The sequence below is a fragment of the Acomys minous genome (assembly GCF_964271855.1).
Source record: "Acomys minous genome assembly, chromosome: 12".
Taxonomy (NCBI): domain Eukaryota; kingdom Metazoa; phylum Chordata; class Mammalia; order Rodentia; family Muridae; genus Acomys; species Acomys minous.
Window position 1 is genome coordinate 66,436,784 of NC_140493.1, and position 17,956 is coordinate 66,454,739.

At 51.3% G+C, this 17,956-nt stretch overlaps 1 protein-coding gene across 4 annotated transcripts; it reads right to left on the reverse strand.

Moving 5' to 3' along the window:
• Positions 1-794: 794 nt before the first annotated feature.
• Positions 795-17,925, reverse strand: CTNS (cystinosin, lysosomal cystine transporter). 4 transcript variants are annotated; one of them, XM_084751037.1, is made up of 12 exons: positions 17,808-17,925; positions 15,806-15,885; positions 10,201-10,279; positions 8,636-8,720; positions 6,752-6,855; positions 6,493-6,624; positions 5,777-5,876; positions 5,560-5,679; positions 4,280-4,450; positions 2,371-2,488; positions 2,105-2,219; positions 795-1,745 (listed from the first exon to the last, which is right to left on the reverse strand). In XM_084751037.1, the coding sequence occupies exons 2-12, from the start codon at positions 15,861-15,863 to the stop codon at positions 1,628-1,630; spliced, it is 1,200 nt and encodes a 399-aa protein (XP_084607163.1). In that variant the 5' UTR covers positions 15,864-15,885; positions 17,808-17,925; the 3' UTR covers positions 795-1,627. The 4 variants fall into 4 exon arrangements, with proteins under 4 accessions (XP_084607163.1, XP_084607162.1, XP_084607161.1 ...); XM_084751036.1 differs by lacking the exon at positions 17,808-17,925 and adding an exon at positions 17,519-17,649; XM_084751035.1 differs by lacking the exon at positions 17,808-17,925 and adding an exon at positions 17,346-17,649.
• Positions 17,926-17,956: the final 31 nt, after the last annotated feature.

The window sequence follows — 17,956 nt, forward strand, 5'->3', positions numbered from 1 at the left end:
CATAGCGTCCTCTCCTACAGAAAAAGTCCAGAATTTAAAATCTGGTTTTAAAGGGCAGCATCCAATACCACCGTCTTTTTTTTTTTTTCCTGGTGCTGTTGAACCCAGAGCCTTAAGCCTGCACTCTAGGCAAGCATTCCACCAGCGAGCCACATCCCCAGCTCCCCTTTCTCTGTGTAGCCTTGGCTGTCCTGGACTTACTCTGTAGACCAAGCTGGCCTTGAGCCCACCAGATCTGCCTGCCTCTGCCTCCTGAATGCTGGGATGGAAGGTGTGTGCTACCACGCCCGGCTCTAGCTTACCCTTTTTGAGACAGTCTTGCTGAGTTGTTCAAGTTGGCCTTGAACTTGTGGCCTTCCTGCCTTAGCCTACTGCATATCTGACATTACAGGTGCACTACCGTAATCATTTGCTGAGCTATGGGCTTGACCAGGCTGTAATCGTGAATTAGAGGTTTTTCAATCTGCAGAGGTCCTCATCACCCATTTCATGCCCCACCCTGAACCTTCCAACCCCTCCTCACACCCACAGCCTGGCTATGCTAATGGCACCTTGGTACTGTCAGGTAGGCCCTGTGAAGTAAACCTACCTCGCTCTCGTTGGGTAGGCATCCTGAACCTGGGAGGTCTTTCCTAAGCCAATGTGGGCCAACATGCAGCCACCTCAAGTCAATGTACTCGACAGCCCTGTGTATTTCTTCACATAGGTAAGCACCGTCCTCCAAGCCCCAAGGACTTGGTTCTGAAGGCCAACATCCTGCCTTCAGCATCTAGTCAGTGTTCCGAGTGAACAAATAGGAAACAAGCCACCTTTTAATTAAGGACATACTCCACCAAGATGAAACAAAACAAGAAAACACGAAAGAAAAAAATACAAGGGCCCTTCAATATTAGTCATATGGAAAACAGGAAGAACGGATTGATAAGCGCAAGGCACACCCTGGTCCCTTCCCCAGCTGGCACAGGAAGGACAACTTGAGATGAGAAGGAAGGAGGTTTGGGATTGGGGTGGGACCAAAAGCAATACAGGAGGTGAGGTCCTCTTCTCAGGTTCCCACAGCTGAGAAACTGGAGTCTCGGTTAAGGGCTGGGGGAAGGAGGCCTGGCATCCCATCGAGGGGAGCTATTCTCACTGCCTGACTGAGGATTGGCCTCTAAGGCACAGGCTGGCACTAAGCACCTGCTCCATAGGTGTAGGGTTGGGAGCAGTGCTCAGATGGGGCTCCATCTGGCCCTTAGAAAGTAGAGGTAGGAAAGAGGGCAAAAGAAGACAAGCCATTTCAAAGCATCCTTTGGGGATGGAAAAAAAAAAGAGGTACTGTGGTATCTGTCTTTGTGTGTAAAGATCCCAGAGGGTAGTGGGTGTGGGTCCACGGATCTGGCAGGCACCTTGGGGATCAGAAATACACTTTGCCAGGCACTGTCCTGGGCCACATGTTCTGTACTTACTGGAGCAGAGTTGTATGGAAATGTGGCCTCTAGAGGAAGGACCTGAAAGCCTAACCCCAGTCCGCTCCCCTCCATCACCAGCATCAGCACCTGCAAGTCCATTGGCCACAGCAACTGGCTGCTTGGTCCTGGGAACACTGCGGCAGAACAAAGCTCGTTTGGCTCTCCTGGCTGCAAGGTCAGCCCTTCAAGCTGCTCCCAGAAACACTGGTGGTTTGGGGCAAGGCCATCGGCTGCAAACTTGGTGCCCAGTTCTGGCTGGGATGGCTGTCGGGACCTGTGTGTGCTGCCTGAAGCCTTAAAGAAAAGAGAGATGGCATATCAAGATGCAGGAGGGCTGGGTGCCTCACAGCAGGGGCATGGAACACTAGGTTGGGAGAGGCCAGCTCAAGTCTGGCTTTCAGTTGGAGCGCAGTCAGGTGTCTGTCTTGGAGAGGGAGTCCTCTGTGGCTCAGGAGGAGCCTGGATAAAGGCAGGCAGGCAGGCTGAGTTTAAGGCACTTGGCCCTTGAAGAAGAGTGCTTCTCTGTTGGCATACTGTTCCAGCCCTGTACACCAGCTGCTTCTCGGGCCTTGGCTGGACACAACCTTTCCCACCAGGGCCCAGGCCCTGGCTGTTTATACTGGGTCTCTGGGTTCTAGCTCAGCTGGTCGTACCCCGGTTTCTTTCTGTACAAACAGAAGTGCTGGATGAAGAAGACAACATCAAAGAAGATGGTGAAGATGCCAAGTCCGAACTTGGTTGGGTCTCCGAAGATCAGGGTCCACTGGTCTGTTAATAGCAAGAGGGGGCAGAATCTGGTTTTAGGCTGGCAGCTCCTAAGTGGGTGGGTGTGAGCCCCCCTCCCCACATTTGCCCAGGAAACTGCACAACTGAGGGGTTCCCAGGAAGCCCCTCCCTCTTGGGCTTTTAGTGGACTCACCATTATTGTAAGACTGGAGAAACATCTGGAGGAGGCTAAAGCTGCCCCCTGTGAAGTCCAGGAGCACGCCGCCAATGCTCCAGCCTTCCGTGCTTTTGTAGTAAAAGTTCATGTAGGCCTGGGGACGGACAGACGGAGGCTATGGGAGGCTGGACAGAGCCACACATGCATTGTGACTTCTTCCCACTCATGTACTAAGCTCTGGGTTCCAAAGAACACAATGACCTCTGGGCTTTGAGAAATCGTAGCCAGGGAAACAGTGTGCTCGCAAGGCAAGTGGAACGTCCCTTTCTTCCCTCTCCTTCTCCGTCTCTGAGGGAATGCTGCCTCGTTTTCAACCTCTTAAGAGTAGATGCAATCCTCTCTGGTTTTGTTTTATTTTTAGACCACTGTCTCCCTATGTAGGCCAGGCTGGGCTTGAACTCACAGACCTCATGCCTCAGCTTCCCAGGGACCCCAAGTACTAGGCTTACAGTGTGTGCCACAGTGCCTCGCTGGGACTTGAGTCTTCACAGCTCTAGTGATTCTGGCCCTGATATCAGTCTTGACTCCACAGTAGTTAGGAATGTGCCTGACTCTGGGGGGTGGGATCCAGCTCTGGTGCTGGAGCTGGGGGCTACTAGGGAAAAGCTACCGAGTCCTGTAGGTCTCCCCGCTGTAAAGTGGCCCAGCTGTTACCTCTGACCTGCCCGCCTTCCTGGCCTCCTGGGCATCCCCCTCTTTTTTTTGGCTCCAGCCTCAAATTCTTCCTCCAAACCCACAGTGCCCTGGGAACATCTCTGGCTGGCCTCAGCTCCCTTCCTACCTTGCAGGAGGAAAGGCTTGGCCTTCTTGGTGGTTTTCTGGTCTCCTGTCCTGATATTTCTCATTCTCACCCACACTTGCTGGTCCCTCTCTAGTTCCACGTAATTCCAAATGTCTCCCATGGATGCTCCTGCATCGGGTTCCCAGACTTAAGCCTCCATGCAAATATCCTGGGACCTGGTCCTAGCTACCCAGTTTCTACATTTTCATTTTTTTTTTCTTTTCTTTCTTTTGGTTTTTCGAGACAGGGTTTCTCTGTGTAGCCTTGGCTGTCCTGGACTCTCTTTGTAGACCACGCTGGCCTCGAACTCAGATCCTCTTGCCTCTGCCTCCCAAGTGCAGGGATTAAAGGCGTGAGTTACCACACCTGGGCAGTTTCTACATTTTTAACATTGCTCAGCAGCTAGGTTTCCTGCAGGCTGCCAGGGCCTGAACCAGCACTCTCCACTGTCTACAGAATTCAGTGCTGCTCTCCCTCAGGGTCTACCCCTGCCTGCCCGCAGTGAGTGTTGTATCTCTAGCCCAAGGAATATAAGACTATCAGCACCGAAGCATCTTTCTTGGGGAAGAAATTCAAAATGGCTCTAAAGGTCATGTGTGGATGTCATGACTGGACTCTAGCCTAGGGCCATCATGCTTGTCAAGGAGGGCTTTGTATGAGTCTAAGCCTCAGGACCTGGATTGAACTATAAGGCCTGGGCAAGGGAGTGTGCTGAGGGACCTCCTGGGAGAGCATCTCTGCAAAGAAGACCACAGTGGTCAGCTCCCTCCTCTGTCTGGTCTTTTCTGAGTCCCCTGCCATTGGTCCTTAGGGATGGCTATTGTGGCAGTCAGGCATGAGAGAGAAATCCAGAGTTATCAGGAAAGACTGAGTCTGGCTCCAGGAAAGAGCAGACAGTGGTACCTACTGGCTTTCTGCCATTCTGGGCTACAGGCTCTTTCCCTTCCCACCCTCACCCTTACACCCCCACCCCCGCCCATTTCCCACCCACCCCCGGTCTCCTTAGCTTGGTAAAAGCCACCCCATAGGAGCAGGGCCTGGGCTTAGTACTTCTCGCCTCTCACACTACCAGCCCTACGGACATGCAGGAAGGCTCTGGAATACCTGTGGGAAATACTTGATCAGCGTGATGACGAGCTTGATGTAGGAGAAGCAGAAGAGGAACTGCAGCCATGTGGTGACACCAACTGCAGCCACAATCATGGTGACTAAGACAAAGAGCCATGCGAGTACCAGGAAGCCAACGGAGGGCCATGACACGCGCTGGTTGCCTCGCTGAGGATGAGACGGGTAGAGTTTGTAGATGTGGACCTGAAGGGTTGCTTCAGGGTTTCAGGAAGGAGTGGACCGGGCAGGGGGCAGGATGGATGGGAGGGCAGGACTGGAGGCAGAAGCTGCCTGGCCTTGGGGTAATGTGTAATGAAGGGGCCAAGAGCACTGGGGCTGTGTCTGCACGAGGGAGACCGAATCCAGGGAGTATTCGGTTCTATCCGGGTTCTGAGTTAACCAAACCTGGGCTGGGATGAGGTGTGGAACCCCACGCCCTGTTCCCATACAATCAAGCCTTCCTGTTCCCTCCATGTGGCCCCTTTACCCCCTGGTGACCAAGTTCCACCTTCTCAGATCTGGACACCTCAGAGCTCATTTGGAGGGAGTGTAGGGGCATAAACCCCGATGCTGGAGGCCCAGCACCTCACCTAGCCCTGCTGTTGGCTCATTCCATGACGTGGACAAAACCTGGGAATCTTAGAATCTGTCCCCATCCCCCACCCCAGCTGTTCTCTAGACATGGCCCCCAAGTGAGGCCCCTACAGCTGAGTGTCACAACAAAGGTGTAAGAAAAACAAGCTCCGTGAGAGTCACACAGCCCCCACTGGCCTTGTGTGATGTTAGGTGGCGGCACATTATGGAAAGGTGATGGTAAAACTGTCACAGCAGGGGGTGCTGCTATGAAACTTCTTAAAGGTGCCCTCATCCTACGCTGAGACCTCAGCTAGCTTTTCTGTGACAGAGCTGAATTCAGGTTCCTCTGGATTCTGCCCGCTGGTACCCCTCTAACCCTGGCCATCCCCATCTGCTCACAGTTCCCCTCACTGCATGGTGAATGAATGACCTTGCTTTCCCCTTTACCGAGGAACCTCACTCACCCTTGGCCCACACACACCATTTTCCTTACATGCTCCCTCAGTTAAGCCAGGAACAGGATAGGAAAGTCTACCCCACACCCATTCAGCTACGAAGGCTGGCGGGGAGGGGGGTCAGGGCAGGGGGGGGGGGCTGCAGGTGTATCATGTTACCATCCTTTCACGATATGTGGGAAAATCTGGGCGGGGGTTAGGTTAGGGCACCAATGGCAGGACAGGTCACCAGGCCTCACTGCTTACCTCATACAGGCAGCATTGCAGGATGACAATCAGGGTGAGGGCGACTGCGTGTAAGCTGAAGAAGACGTCATTACTGTTGACAGGGTTCACGCCGTTGGGGTATTTGAGGAGAAACTGCTCCTGTTTAGGGGGTGGGGGTGAGGAGAAGCTGAGAGGTGAAGAGAAGCACAGTCACCCAGGGGACTGGGTGGGCTGTAGGGAGTGAGCAATGCCATACCTGGATGTAGGGCACCCACAGAAGGCCGACGTTGAAAACGCTATAGGCCACGAAGCCTGTCAAGTTCAGGGCTAAGAAGTCAAAGCTGAGACCAACGACACTGCAGAGAGGCAGAGGGGAACAAAGCAGGGCACGGTGAGGCAGGGGACCCATGGCATGGGAGGGGCATAGCTCCTAGCACATGGGGAAGGAAGCCTCAGCATCATCCTTACAGGTCTCGCCACTGCCATAGCTGATGCCGTTCAACTGGCTCCCTTGAAAGCCATCCCTTCCTCCCCTCCCATGCCCCAGAGGCTTCTCCCGGAGGTCTCTAGGGGAGAGACAGCACCCATTTCCCTGGCTCACTGCTTGGCAGTCCCCTATGAGACCTGAGACCCACGGGGCAGCGTGAAGACAGGAAAGCTATGTCCTTGGCCCCAGGCCTACTTTCAGTAAGCAGAAGCTTGTAGTCTCTGGGGCTGGAAGTTGCAGGACATGATGCCCGGCCTTTCAGGGCCGAGGAGCTTCAGAGCAGATTTTCCCTTACCCAGCCTATGTTTGCCTTAGCCAAGAAGCTTCATGTTACTGTTGTCATAGGGAAGGGCTGAGCTGGGCAAAGAACCAAATTCATAGCATGGGAAACCTAACCCCACCGGCAAACAGAAAGGTGTGTAGAGGGGTGTCTTCCTGCAGCCCCACGAGGGCCTGCAGGGACAGCTACAAGCTGGGCAGGTTACCTTTTCCGCCTCCAGTTCTGGATCACCTGTGGGTAGAAGGAGACGGACCAGGCCATGAAGTAGATCCAGCCAATCACCTGGTTTATGATGCTAATGAGTCTGCTGTGTATCACTAGGAACCGAATCCTGGGGCTAGAAAGGGATAAGGGGTTGGGATGCATTCTGTGAAGGTTTTGGAGGAAGCCCCCATGCACATTTGTGCATGGCCATTCTTCCCGCAATAATGAGGCCACATGGGTCGGCGTGGATGCCAGCCTACCAGGTCTGGTTGGAGTGATTTCCATGCAGATAAGCAGTCACTTGTCCAACATTTTGAGAAGTCACTTGGAAAGAGGCATTCTTCTCCCCGAGAGGCACTATAACCTGTTAGGAAGATTGAATTTGATCTGTGGCCATGTATAGGTACAGGGCTTGGCTCCAGGCTGAGAACCAGGGGACGGGGCGGGGCATATCATACTTGGTTCTGCTTTCTGAGAACTTACTAACCAAAGCAGGCCCAAGAAGCACTGAGTCAGCCACCCTGAGCCCCACCCTGCTGGTCTTTGACTCTCCCTGGCTAACCACAGAAGGAGTATAGGGCAGCTTTCTTCCCCTCATGAGCCATGCTACCTCAGTCTACCCATCTGTACATGGGGATCACATTGGTGCCTGCATCACTGGGCTGCTCTGGATGATGTGATGTCCCCAAAGTTTACAGCACAGACCTGGGCATGTGGTGGGCCGGGAGTGCTCTCTACCACGACAGAACTGTGTGAGGAGTATTTCTGTTTCCGTTATGGTGCTACTCAGCCAAACTTATAAAAGGATGTTTCTTCATGCTCTGCCTCAACTGCTTTCTAAAGTCAGAGTCTTGCTATGTAGCTCTGGCTGGCCTGCAGCTTACTATATAGCCCCAGCTGGCCTCAGACTCACAGGACTCCCTGTGCCTCAGTCTCTTGAGTGTTGGGATTACAGGCTTAAGCAGCCACATCTGGCTGCTCCCTCCACCCCCACCTCCTGCCCCACCCTGACTAGACTTTGAGATCATCCTGCTTTCGGCTCCCAAGGGATGGGATGTCCAGGCTAGCAGGGCTTCTTACTGAAGACTCTTGAGGCCCTGCCAGGTCAATACCAGCTATTTTATACCTGCTGCTATTGCTTATAAACCCCAGAGTATGGTCCAGGAGATGTGATGAACCCTATATACCTACAAATGAGGAGAATGCTGTCTGGTTGATATCCCTGACCCTGACTTCTAGGTTGAACTCCTAGACCACCTGACTCCCAGGTTCTCATATCACAGGTATAGGACAAGAATGCTTAGCTCTACATAGGGCGGGGCCAGGGAAGCAGGACCCTGAGGGGGGAGGTTGAGATGTTCATAAAGATTACTGCTTTGGCCTTGACTGCTAATTACATAAAAAGTTTGGCTGATAATACACATTCAGAGAAGTGCGCACAGCCACAGCTTGAGTGTGTACAGACTGCACACATTCATCCTCCAGACCAAGCAATGAACATTCCCACCACCCCAGAAGCTCCATCCTGCTCCCCTCCAGTCTCTTGACCCCCAAGGATAACCACTGGCCTAACACTATGAATTAATTGCTTTTGTATTTTATAGTCAAGGGACCTTATAGCCCATTTTCTGTGTGTGTGTGTGTGTGTGTGTGTGTGTGTGCTGGTGCCAGGGACTGAACCTAAAGCCTCGTATGCTGGGTAAATACTCTACACTGAGAATCCCCTCATTTCCTAAAATGTTTTAAAGCAAAGCCGATACTTCCTATCCATGGGTGTGTAGGGCTTAAAATATCTTTAGACGTCTCAAATGTCTCTTTGCCTCAGGCTTCTCCTTTTGCGCCTGACTGCACACCATACCTTATTATTGCTAACCATGGTTAGGCCACAGGATTGACCCCGGAAGCTATTCATGCCACTGGACGAGAGCTTCTAAACTACATAGCAGAAAATGCTCATCCTCAAAGACAGCAGCAAAGCCCAAACCATAGATTTCTAGGATGATGGAGTGGAGGGGAGCAGGGGGGTTGGGGGTGCGGGCAGGGGGAGAGGTGCAGCGTAGGTGACTTATTTCCACGCACTCTTAATTCAAGTGTGTTCTGTTGCCTAGCATCGCCTTAAGTGTTAGTGAAGGGCTGTTACTCACTTCATCAGGGAGTTCCAGAATAGTAAGATTTTTGGAACGAAACGTGATTTCAAAAGTGATCACCAAGGTCGCATTTAATGGTTGCCTGGGGAGGACAAGAGCCTGGTTACTGTTGTGAAGTTGGACCCTGTAAGACATCAGCCAAGCTTCTGGATTTCACCCCAGGCCTTCATCTCTCTAGAAATCAGGGCCAGGAAGGGCCATGCGCTCAGACTACAGACATCCAACCTCCAGGCCAAGGAATAAGCATTTCCGACCCCCCAGGGGCCCTGTTCCGCCCCCCTCTAGTCTCCTGACCTGGAGGGAAACCACTGGCCAGACACTACGGAGTTCCTGTCTTATATTTTATTACAAATGATCTGACAGCACAGAGTTCTTTGTCTGTGTGGCTTCTTTTGTACGGTAGTATGCTTTACTCTCATTTATTTTCTGTAAGAGAATACCTTTATTTGCCCCTAAACTGGGAGAGGTAAGAGCTGTTCCTGCGCTATCAGGAAACTAGATGTCCCTTTGCGATAGGGTGAGGACACAAGAAGGTGGAATTCCAGATGCAAATAATGGGGGCAAAAAGAGGGGACAGGCTTATGTCTCTCTGCCCAGGGGGAAAGGCTCCTTTGGTAGGTCAGGTCTGACTGGGTGTTGCTTGAAGGTCAGGAGGAACTGAATAAGGCTCTTTGTGAGCAACCAACCCACGGGCGTCTCAAACGTGGGAAGCCATTTAAGGATTGCAGAGAGGGGAGAGATGGGTAAGCCGATAACCTGGACGGTTTGCGTGATGTAGGTGTGCAAGGCACGGAAGACAGAACAGCAGGCCTGTGAGGAGGCCGAGGACCAGAGCTTGGGTTTGACATCAGGCTAGGTGTGCAAGGCATGGAAGACAGAGCAGCAAGCCTGTGAGGAGGCCGAGGACCAGAGCTTGGGTTTGAGATTGGGCTAGGTGTGCAAGGCACAGAAGACAGAGCAGGCCTGTGAGCAGGCTGAGGACCGGAGCTTGGGTTTGAGATCAGGCTTGACAGGACAGTTGAGGAGAAAAGGGCACTGTCTCCGCCGGGAGCCATAGGCACAGTGCAGCATAGAGACAGAGGAGAATCTTCTGATGGGGGCTGAACCAAGTCAGGATCTTCAGGCCTAAACCAGTGGTGTCAGTAAGACTAGGACAAAGGCAAAGTGTGACCTAGGCAAAGGCGGGGACATGTGGGGCCCCTTGATACTGTGACCTCAGCAGGGCTGAGCTGGTCAGTAGTTCAGGTCCCTGTCCCTTCATCTTTAGGGCTCTGTTGAAATGTTTGTTCTTGGGAAGGATCTGGAAGCCTGGCATCATCTGTGTGACTCTTCTTGCTAGAAGAAACTGCTGAGGTTTCTAGGAAAAAGTCCCCTTTTCCTCCCAGTGGCATCAAGGACTCAGTGCGTGTCTGACTCTGGGACCCTGCTCTGCAGTCACAGGTTTGCATCACTCTTATGCTCTACAACAAAGAGGCAAGAGCATGGCACCCAAAGTACATGCAGCCTGTGCCAGAGGTCAGTCCCACGTGGGGCTGAGGCCAGAACAGGGCCTGAGGACTTACCCGAGGGTGATGCTGACGTTGGCCGAACTGCTGTTTTCCAGCTTCACCGTGGGAGGAACAGTGAGACTGACAGTTGACTCTGGAAAGAACCAAGCCAACGACATGAGTCACCAGGTCAGAGAGCTCAGCTCACAAGGAGACGTGGGCACAGGCCCCTGCCATCTGAACTCTCAAGTCTGTCCCCTCTGTCCCCCTGCCCCGCCCCCCACTCGCTGACAGTCCTGCTCCCTAGGTCTACTTCCAGACTTACAGTATGCCCTCCTGTTTCTGCACACAGGCTAGAGCAGAAAGTGCTGGAACTTACCCCTCCTCCTTCCCCTCTATGGACAATCTGAGTTCCCCAGAAATCGTTTGGGACCGGTGGAGCCATAAAGTTATATATAAGAAAAGAGACCCAAAGAAACAGCTGTGATATAAAGGGTGGAGCCCCTCACCTACCTCTGCAGATGGACAGCGAAGGGGGGGCCTCTGAAAAACTGGTCTGGTCTCATTCCTGCATTCTGAGATGGGCACGTGGCCTGGCTAACATGTTTCATTTATTTATTTATTTATTTGGTTTTTCAAGACAGGGTTTCTCTGTGGAGCCTTGGCTGTCCTGGACTCATTTTGTAGACCAGGCTGGCCTTGAACTCACAGCGATTCGACTGCCTCTGTCTCCCAAGCGCTGGCATTAAAAGGGCTAACGTGTTTCTAAAGAGCCTTCTGGGCTTTCCTACAGACTTGGTCCAACCCATACATGGTTCCTTTCCTGAGGCTGTCTGTCTGTTGGGGACTTGAGGACCGTGGTGAGGGATGTGTACTTCTCACTGTCAGGGTTTTGCTTCTTGGCATTAAGGTGCTTACTTAGGAGAAGGTGGACAAACAGGCCAGCAGGGCGAGGGAGGAGGCAGGTTTGAGTCTCAGAAAACCATGATGGGGTGAGGGGCAAACTGGGAGTGCAGCTCAGAGGTAGAATGCATGAGCAGTAGGCATAAGACCTTGAATCAAATCTCCAGCATCAAAAAGAACAAGAGGGAGCCGGGCATGGTGGCACACACCTTTAATCCCAGCACTCAGGAGGCAGAGGCCTGAGGATTGATGTGAGTTCGAGGTCAGCCTGGTCTACAAAGTGAGTCTAGGACAGCCAAGGCTACACAGAGAAACCCTGTCTCAAAAACCAAAACAACAACAACGACAACAACAAAACAAACAAAAAGAACAAGAGGAGGATCAAGTTGGGAGATTAAATACTCCGGAACACTGTGGCCACAGGGCATGGCTGGCTACCTTCCTTGTCACTGTGCCATCCCCAAGTGTGCTCAAAGCTTTATGGCCTACCTGCCCAGCTCACCTCCCCCGCCTCACGGACCTCAGGGATGTGCACAACCTAGAGTTATGATCAGGGGTCCAGACGCCCAGGGAAGGGCATCTTATGCAGCACAGGAAGTGCTCCATCTGGTGAAGATGGCTCACACAGAGACAGACGCTTCAGGCCTCTACCCAGAGCCCTCTGCAGCAAGGACGAAGAACTTGGGACCGGAAGTTTCAGGGCTCAGGTTGGAAGGACCTTCAGTGTCTCTTCCAACCTCTTCAGCTGGGTTCTCTCCTTGGTATTTCCACCTGCAGTTTTTATTCCTCTGCCTGGACACACCCCACACATCTCCCAAGGTGCTCACTAGCTTGAAACTCCTCACAGTTCTGGACCCAGTTCTTTTGTACCTGAGCTGCTTTATCCAGCTAAGTCCCCTTGTATAAATGCAGATGTTGGCTGTCTCCAAGGTGCAAGTCTCCCAGATGTGACTCTTCATAGTACACAGTCTCTAGTCCCCTCACCTGGATGGATGCCTCAGGACAGGTTGGTCCCTGTAGCCTCAGGTCTAGAGGCTGCTATGCTACCTAACTCTGCCCTGCCTGCTGTGCTACCTAACTCTGTCCTGCCTGCTGTGCCACTATGCTATCAATCTGAGGGTTTGTTCTGGGCTTACCCAGCTAGAGGAGTGCAGGGCTTACTATCCCAATCTATTAAATTGTATTTACAGCTCAGGACTAATCAGATAAGTTAAAATCCAGTGCAAGCCACTGCTCAGAGCACACACACACACATGGACATATGTGTGTGTTCATGTGTGCATGTGTGCCTTGTGACTTAAGGAGATGTCAGGGAGTTATCTTTTCCAGTCTCTGCAATATTAAAGTAGGACGGTAGGAGCTTTCAAAGACCCAGATCAGAGAGTATTTAAATCTCCTCACTCAGTGCGACAGAAAACACTAGCCCTCAAGCAAATGACACCATAGGCTTCGGAGTCATATTTCCATCCTGGCTTTGACACTTTCTAGCTGTGTGATCCACAGGAAGGTACTTTAGTGTTGAGGCCACACCTGTACAACCTCACCTGTACAATGGGGGTAATTAGACCTATCTCACAGGTAAAAGGCAGACCGGTGAGCAGCAGCTTTCTACTGTCTACATGGCCTCACTGCTAAAAGCTCTACTACTGTCATCACTTTACAACTAACCGTGAGGCAGGAGGCAGCTGGGAAGCTGAATCAGATCCTGGGAAAGTGGATTTTTAAGTGTCGAGTAGGGTCTTCCAAATGTCATATCAGAATTACCAGCTGAGTCATGGCGAGATCACCTTGGTTCACCTAAAGCGAACCATCATTCTCCTCTCCATCCCACTCTTTTTTTTTTTTTTTCTCAGTGTATCCTTGGCTGTCCTGGATCATATAGGCCAGGCTGGCCTTGAACTCACAGAGATCCGCCTGCCTCTGCCCCCCAAGTGCTCAGATTAAAGGCGTGCGTCACCATGCCCGTCCCATCCCGTTCTTTTCTCCAAACTGGGCATTGGATGCAGGCCCTTGCACAAGTGATCTACACTGGCCTGACACCACGGAGGTTTTTTTTAGAGTTTTCTGTGTGGGCTTTCTCTGTGTGACATTATGCTTTACTTCCACTCATTTCTATAAGGAGCGTCTTTACTCCTCATTCAGCTCTGCTTACGTTTTTACTTTCTAACTTTGAGACAGGGCCTCACTCAGTTGTTCAGGCAGCCTTCGGTTCGTTTTGTCCCAAAGCCCCTTGTAGGACTCAAACTTGAGATCCTCCTGCCTCAGTCTCCCAAGTAGCTAGGATTATAGATGTAAGCCTCTGCTACTAGCTGGTACCACTCTGAATCCTTCTTCATGCCAGCCACTGCTGCTGGCTCCTCTTCTTCTTCTTCCTTCTTCCTCTTCTTCTTCTTCCTTCTTCCTCCTCTTCTTCTTCCTTCTCTTCCCCCTCCCCTCCTCCTCCTCCTCCGGTCTCACTATGTTGCCAAGGCTGCCAGGAACACACAGACAGTACTGATCTTTATCTCTCAGCTTCCAGAGTGCTGGTGCTACAGGTATGCCTCCATTTCTGGTATTCCCTTAACCTCCACTTTATAATCATCACAACAGGCATCTTCAGTCAACTCTTAAGGAAACTCACTCCAGGAGGCAAGAAGCCCTGTCCACATAGGCGGAAATGACCGAGCAAGGGCTCACTGCTGTGCTCGTTGGGTCTAAAGTCCAGGTCATGACCACTAGGCCGCACTACCACAGACTCCGGCTCAGAGTCAGAAACGACAAACTCTAGAGGCCTTCAGTTCATCCCTCATCCTTGAGGCTGATGCCCCAAACTGAGAAGAAAAGTCTGGCAGAAGGAGGCTGGGATCCAATGCAATTCCAGGTTCTCAAATTTACAGGAGCCTCCAATTTGCCTTCAGCAGAGATGGGCAGAAGAGGCCAATGGAACTGAGGCCCTGTCCCAGTCCTTGCTTTATCTTTGAAGCTTTCTACGTGGCCTGGGTCTCGGCTTACCCTCTGTTTAAGTGGGGTACTGGCAGCGTGCCATCATCTCCTAGGTAGGATCCATTCTGTGCTCATGTACACATGCATACTCAAGCATACGCACTCACTCCCCAGAGAGAGAGAGAGAGACTCAGTGGCAGTCGCGTCCTTTGGAGAAAGGTGGCACGCCCAGGTCTCATGGTCTCAGGGGCCTTTTTTTTCTTTCTTTCAGAGACTACATCTCCGTTAGGTGTGACTGCAAAGGAACACGGCTGATGTTTACCAAACTTGGATGTGTAGGGGAAGTTTTGGTTTCTTTAAAAACCGCAGTTATGTAAACAGTTTTTTTTTTTTTTAAATCCCAAGTGTGGGATATGGAGCTGCGTTTAGTTTATCCACAGCTGATAATGGCCTCCTGTGGCTCGAAGAGGGGCGTGGTCTTTGCCAGCTGCAGAGAGTTTAATTCTGAGGACTCTGAGAGGGTATAAATACCAGAGCACAGAGAGAAGAAGGGAATGCTTCTTTGAAGAATGCTTCGAGAGACACTCTGAGAGAAGGACACTTTGAGATGGTCAGGGAGGAGGAAGGCTGCGGGTGTACATCCTGGCATTGGAATTGCCCCCAAAGAACCCGACAACGCTAACCAGCTGGAACGGAGTCTACAGAGACCCACACCCCCCTTCCCTTCTCATCCTCTCTCTCCCCTTGCTAGGTTTGGGGAGTAGAGGCTGAAGGAACCCCAAACAAAGTAGACTTAAAAAGTAGCACCTACACGGATGAGCTAATCAGATGACCAACTCCCTGGCCATCAAGAGGACAACCATAATGGCGTAGCCAGTGTGTGCAGCTTCAGGGAACATGTTTACGATTTCCAGTGTCTGCCCCACATCTGCTGGAAACTGTTAGGGACTTTACGGTACCTTGGCTTTGGAGTAAGGACCTGGAAATTATTAAGTAGGGACTTCACGGTACCTTGGCTTTGGAGTTAATGGTTAAATGGTTAAAATGGGCCGGGTACTGTGAGTTCACAGAAGGAACTTCACAAACTCTTGGGTATTGCAAGGATTGCTAGGATGACAGCTGCATCTGAAAGTGTTCTCTGGCAAGGATGTGTAAACTGCACCGTGTGCTTTCTGTGTGGTTTGGGATATGCTATAACCAGTTCCGATCTTCTCTAAGAGAAAGGTATTTTCTCTTACAATGTGGGGTCAGGAGCACCAGGTACAAGGCCTCCCACAACCCTCTTTACAAGGTCCAGAGTGCAGAAGCACAAGCTATTTTTTTTTTTTTTAAAACAGACACTATCTTAGCTTGGTGAGGCTCTGAAGGGCAGTCATATAGTCTGACTTAAGAACCAACTGTTATCTGCGTTGATACAGAAAAGGCAAGAGGGACCCCAGGGTAAAAGGCTAATTATGTTTGGGACCACCTGGCTCTTCGTAAAATGTCCCTATACCAGACCTGGATCTGGCTACCTCTTGGAGTGGCAGGCCAACCAAAGGTAGTGGCCTGGATAGCACCAAACCTTTGGTGACAAAGAGGTTAGTCTTTAGAAAGAATATTTGAACTCTGGTTCTTGAAACACACACACACACACACACACACACACACACACACACACACACACCCCTACACTAACTAAATAGTATGAGAAGAAAATTATATCTCTAACAAAATCAAAACCCACTGCAATATGCCTAGATATGAAAAGCTGAGACAACATACTATTAAAACAATAAAGGCAATAAAAATTTAAAAAGTTACTCTTTCCACTATTTCCCTTTTTATAAAGCTGAGAGGCCAATCTTAAACTTACCACATTTCTCCGTGAGCTTCAAGAGGAAAGGGGTCAAAACAAGCAGCCAGTTCCTCATCGTGATCTTTGGCTTCTCAGGACTAGGAAGGAAAACCAGCAAGAGAGTGGCCTGTCAGGGCTGGGTTAGCTTAGCTCTCGGTGGACAGCATGCTACCTGAGCCGTGGCAGCGTGACAGTTCACAAAGGGCTTCTCCTCACGCCTCTGACCTCACAACCTTGGCATCACAACCTCTGGGAAGCAGACCCCAGAGAGAACTTCTCTTTGTTTCATGGGCAAAGCCCCTCAGAGCAGCTAAGTGGGCTGTGCAAAGTCCTGCTCTGAGGAAGTGAGCACACACACACTTTCCCTCAACAGCTTTCTGCAACCCAGTTAACAGGGGAAAAAAATGAATGGAGTTTCACTGGCAGAGCGTTCTCTGAAAAAAAAAAATCCACTGAAGCAGATACAGACTGTGAAATTCAACACCCTGTCAGCAAAAAGCCCCCAGTACTAAAGGCCAAGACAGTTTGAAGGAGAAACTCAGAAGAGATGGAAAAGAAGCTGACAAGGGGACTACAATGCTAAAAAGACCAGAATGGTTACACACAACCAGGCTTGTAAAAAGCTACAAGACAGAAGCAAAGCACTTGCCATGCCCATCTTCTGTGCTGTGGTATGTGCGCGTGCGTGTGCACGCGCTCTAACCATCTTCCAGGCCTCAATCAGATGGCACACTTTCAAGCGCCTCTACCCACCCCAATCAAGAGCACCTGGCACCACAGAGCTCCTGTGGCAGCTTCCCTTTGCCAGGTGTCTGAGGTAGTCTTGCTATTGGTCCATAATCTGGAACTTCCTCAAGGGATAACACGGGTTGGACAAGGACCACGCATCCGGGAGACGGCCTGTCTGGGTCCCAGGCTTCCCATTAATTTGCTGTATGATTCTGGAAACTTCTTAACCTATGCTTCCCAATCGGGAAACAGGGACAGTGGTAACTACACCACAGACTTAAAGAGAGATGAAATGTAAGGCAAGCATTCTCGAAGGCGGGCTAAAACAGGCTCTTGGGGTCTGAAAAGCGTCTGTAATAATTGTTTGCAGCTCTCCCAAAGGCCATAATACAAAACAAACAAACAAACAAAAAAAACCCCCAAAAACAAAAAACCAAAAACAAAACCAAAACAAAACCAGACCTTATCAGCTGTATTAAAAATTGAAGGAGGTGGATTGATAAGATAAAAAACGTTGAGAAACAATGATGTAATGTTATTACTACTACCACCCAGGGCTCCCGGCAAGCTCTCACAAAGCACAGAGAGTTATTTTCCTCAATATTATTGAAAAGGTAAGATCCAGGTGTCCTCTCTTGCTCTGGGCGAATCAACAGGAGTTCCCGGAACGGTCCTATCAGCATCTAACTCCCCCTACCTCCCCCAAAGTTACCTGCACATTCCCAAGCCAGAGTCGGGCGGCACCAGAGGAGGCAAGCAATGGGTTCCAGCTGCACGCGAATAGTGCCACAAGCACCTGCTGGCAGCCAGTGTCAGTACTTTTGCTCACCTGGCTCTTCAACCTAGGGGCGTGCAGGCCTGGGTTGGGGCCAAAGGATAGAGAAACCTAGGCGTTGCTCAAGTAGGCTTGAATCGCCGCAGGCTGCACCTCTGAGACGCCGGGCTAGTCTCTGCTGGGCTGAGTGGTGTCCTGCCGGCCGTCCTGATGGCGATGGCTCTCACCTGACAGCCTCTCAGGCTTGGTGGACCGTCCTCTCCTAAAGCAGCAATCTCGCGCCTGATGCCACTTAAGAGTGTAAGGGGGACTCTTTGGGCTCCAGGGACTTTGTGTGAGGGCGGGGCCAGCTGTCACCTGACCTAAACCACCTGACTTGTGGAGCGCCGTACAAGGAGCTCTGGAAGTTGTAGTTTTCACGAGCCAGATAATGCTAGGTAGGGTCGAGGGGAGGATGGAAGGGCGCAGGCGCCTTGGCAGAGACAGGAGCTCGGATGTGAGGGGAGATCTAGTCACCTGGGCTCTCGGGGCTTCTGTCATTTCTGAAACCCTGTGCTCCTTGGTGAAGATCCTGGGACGCGCGCACTGTTCCGGAACCTCAAGCCCAATAAGTCCCGCCTTATGTCACTTCTCCACCTATCGCCGGAGGCCGCTGCAAAGGAGGG

Bases quoted from the DNA above. Each gene is read 5' to 3' on its own strand.
- CTNS (XM_084751034.1), bottom strand. The intron at 10,280-15,805 runs GTAAGTTTAAGA...GGTTCTTTCCAG, and splicing joins GAAGCTCACGGAGAAATGTG to AGTCAACTGTCAGTCTCACT. The intron at 6,625-6,751 runs GTAGGCTGGCAT...ATCCCTTTCTAG, and splicing joins AATCACTCCAACCAGACCTG to CCCCAGGATTCGGTTCCTAG.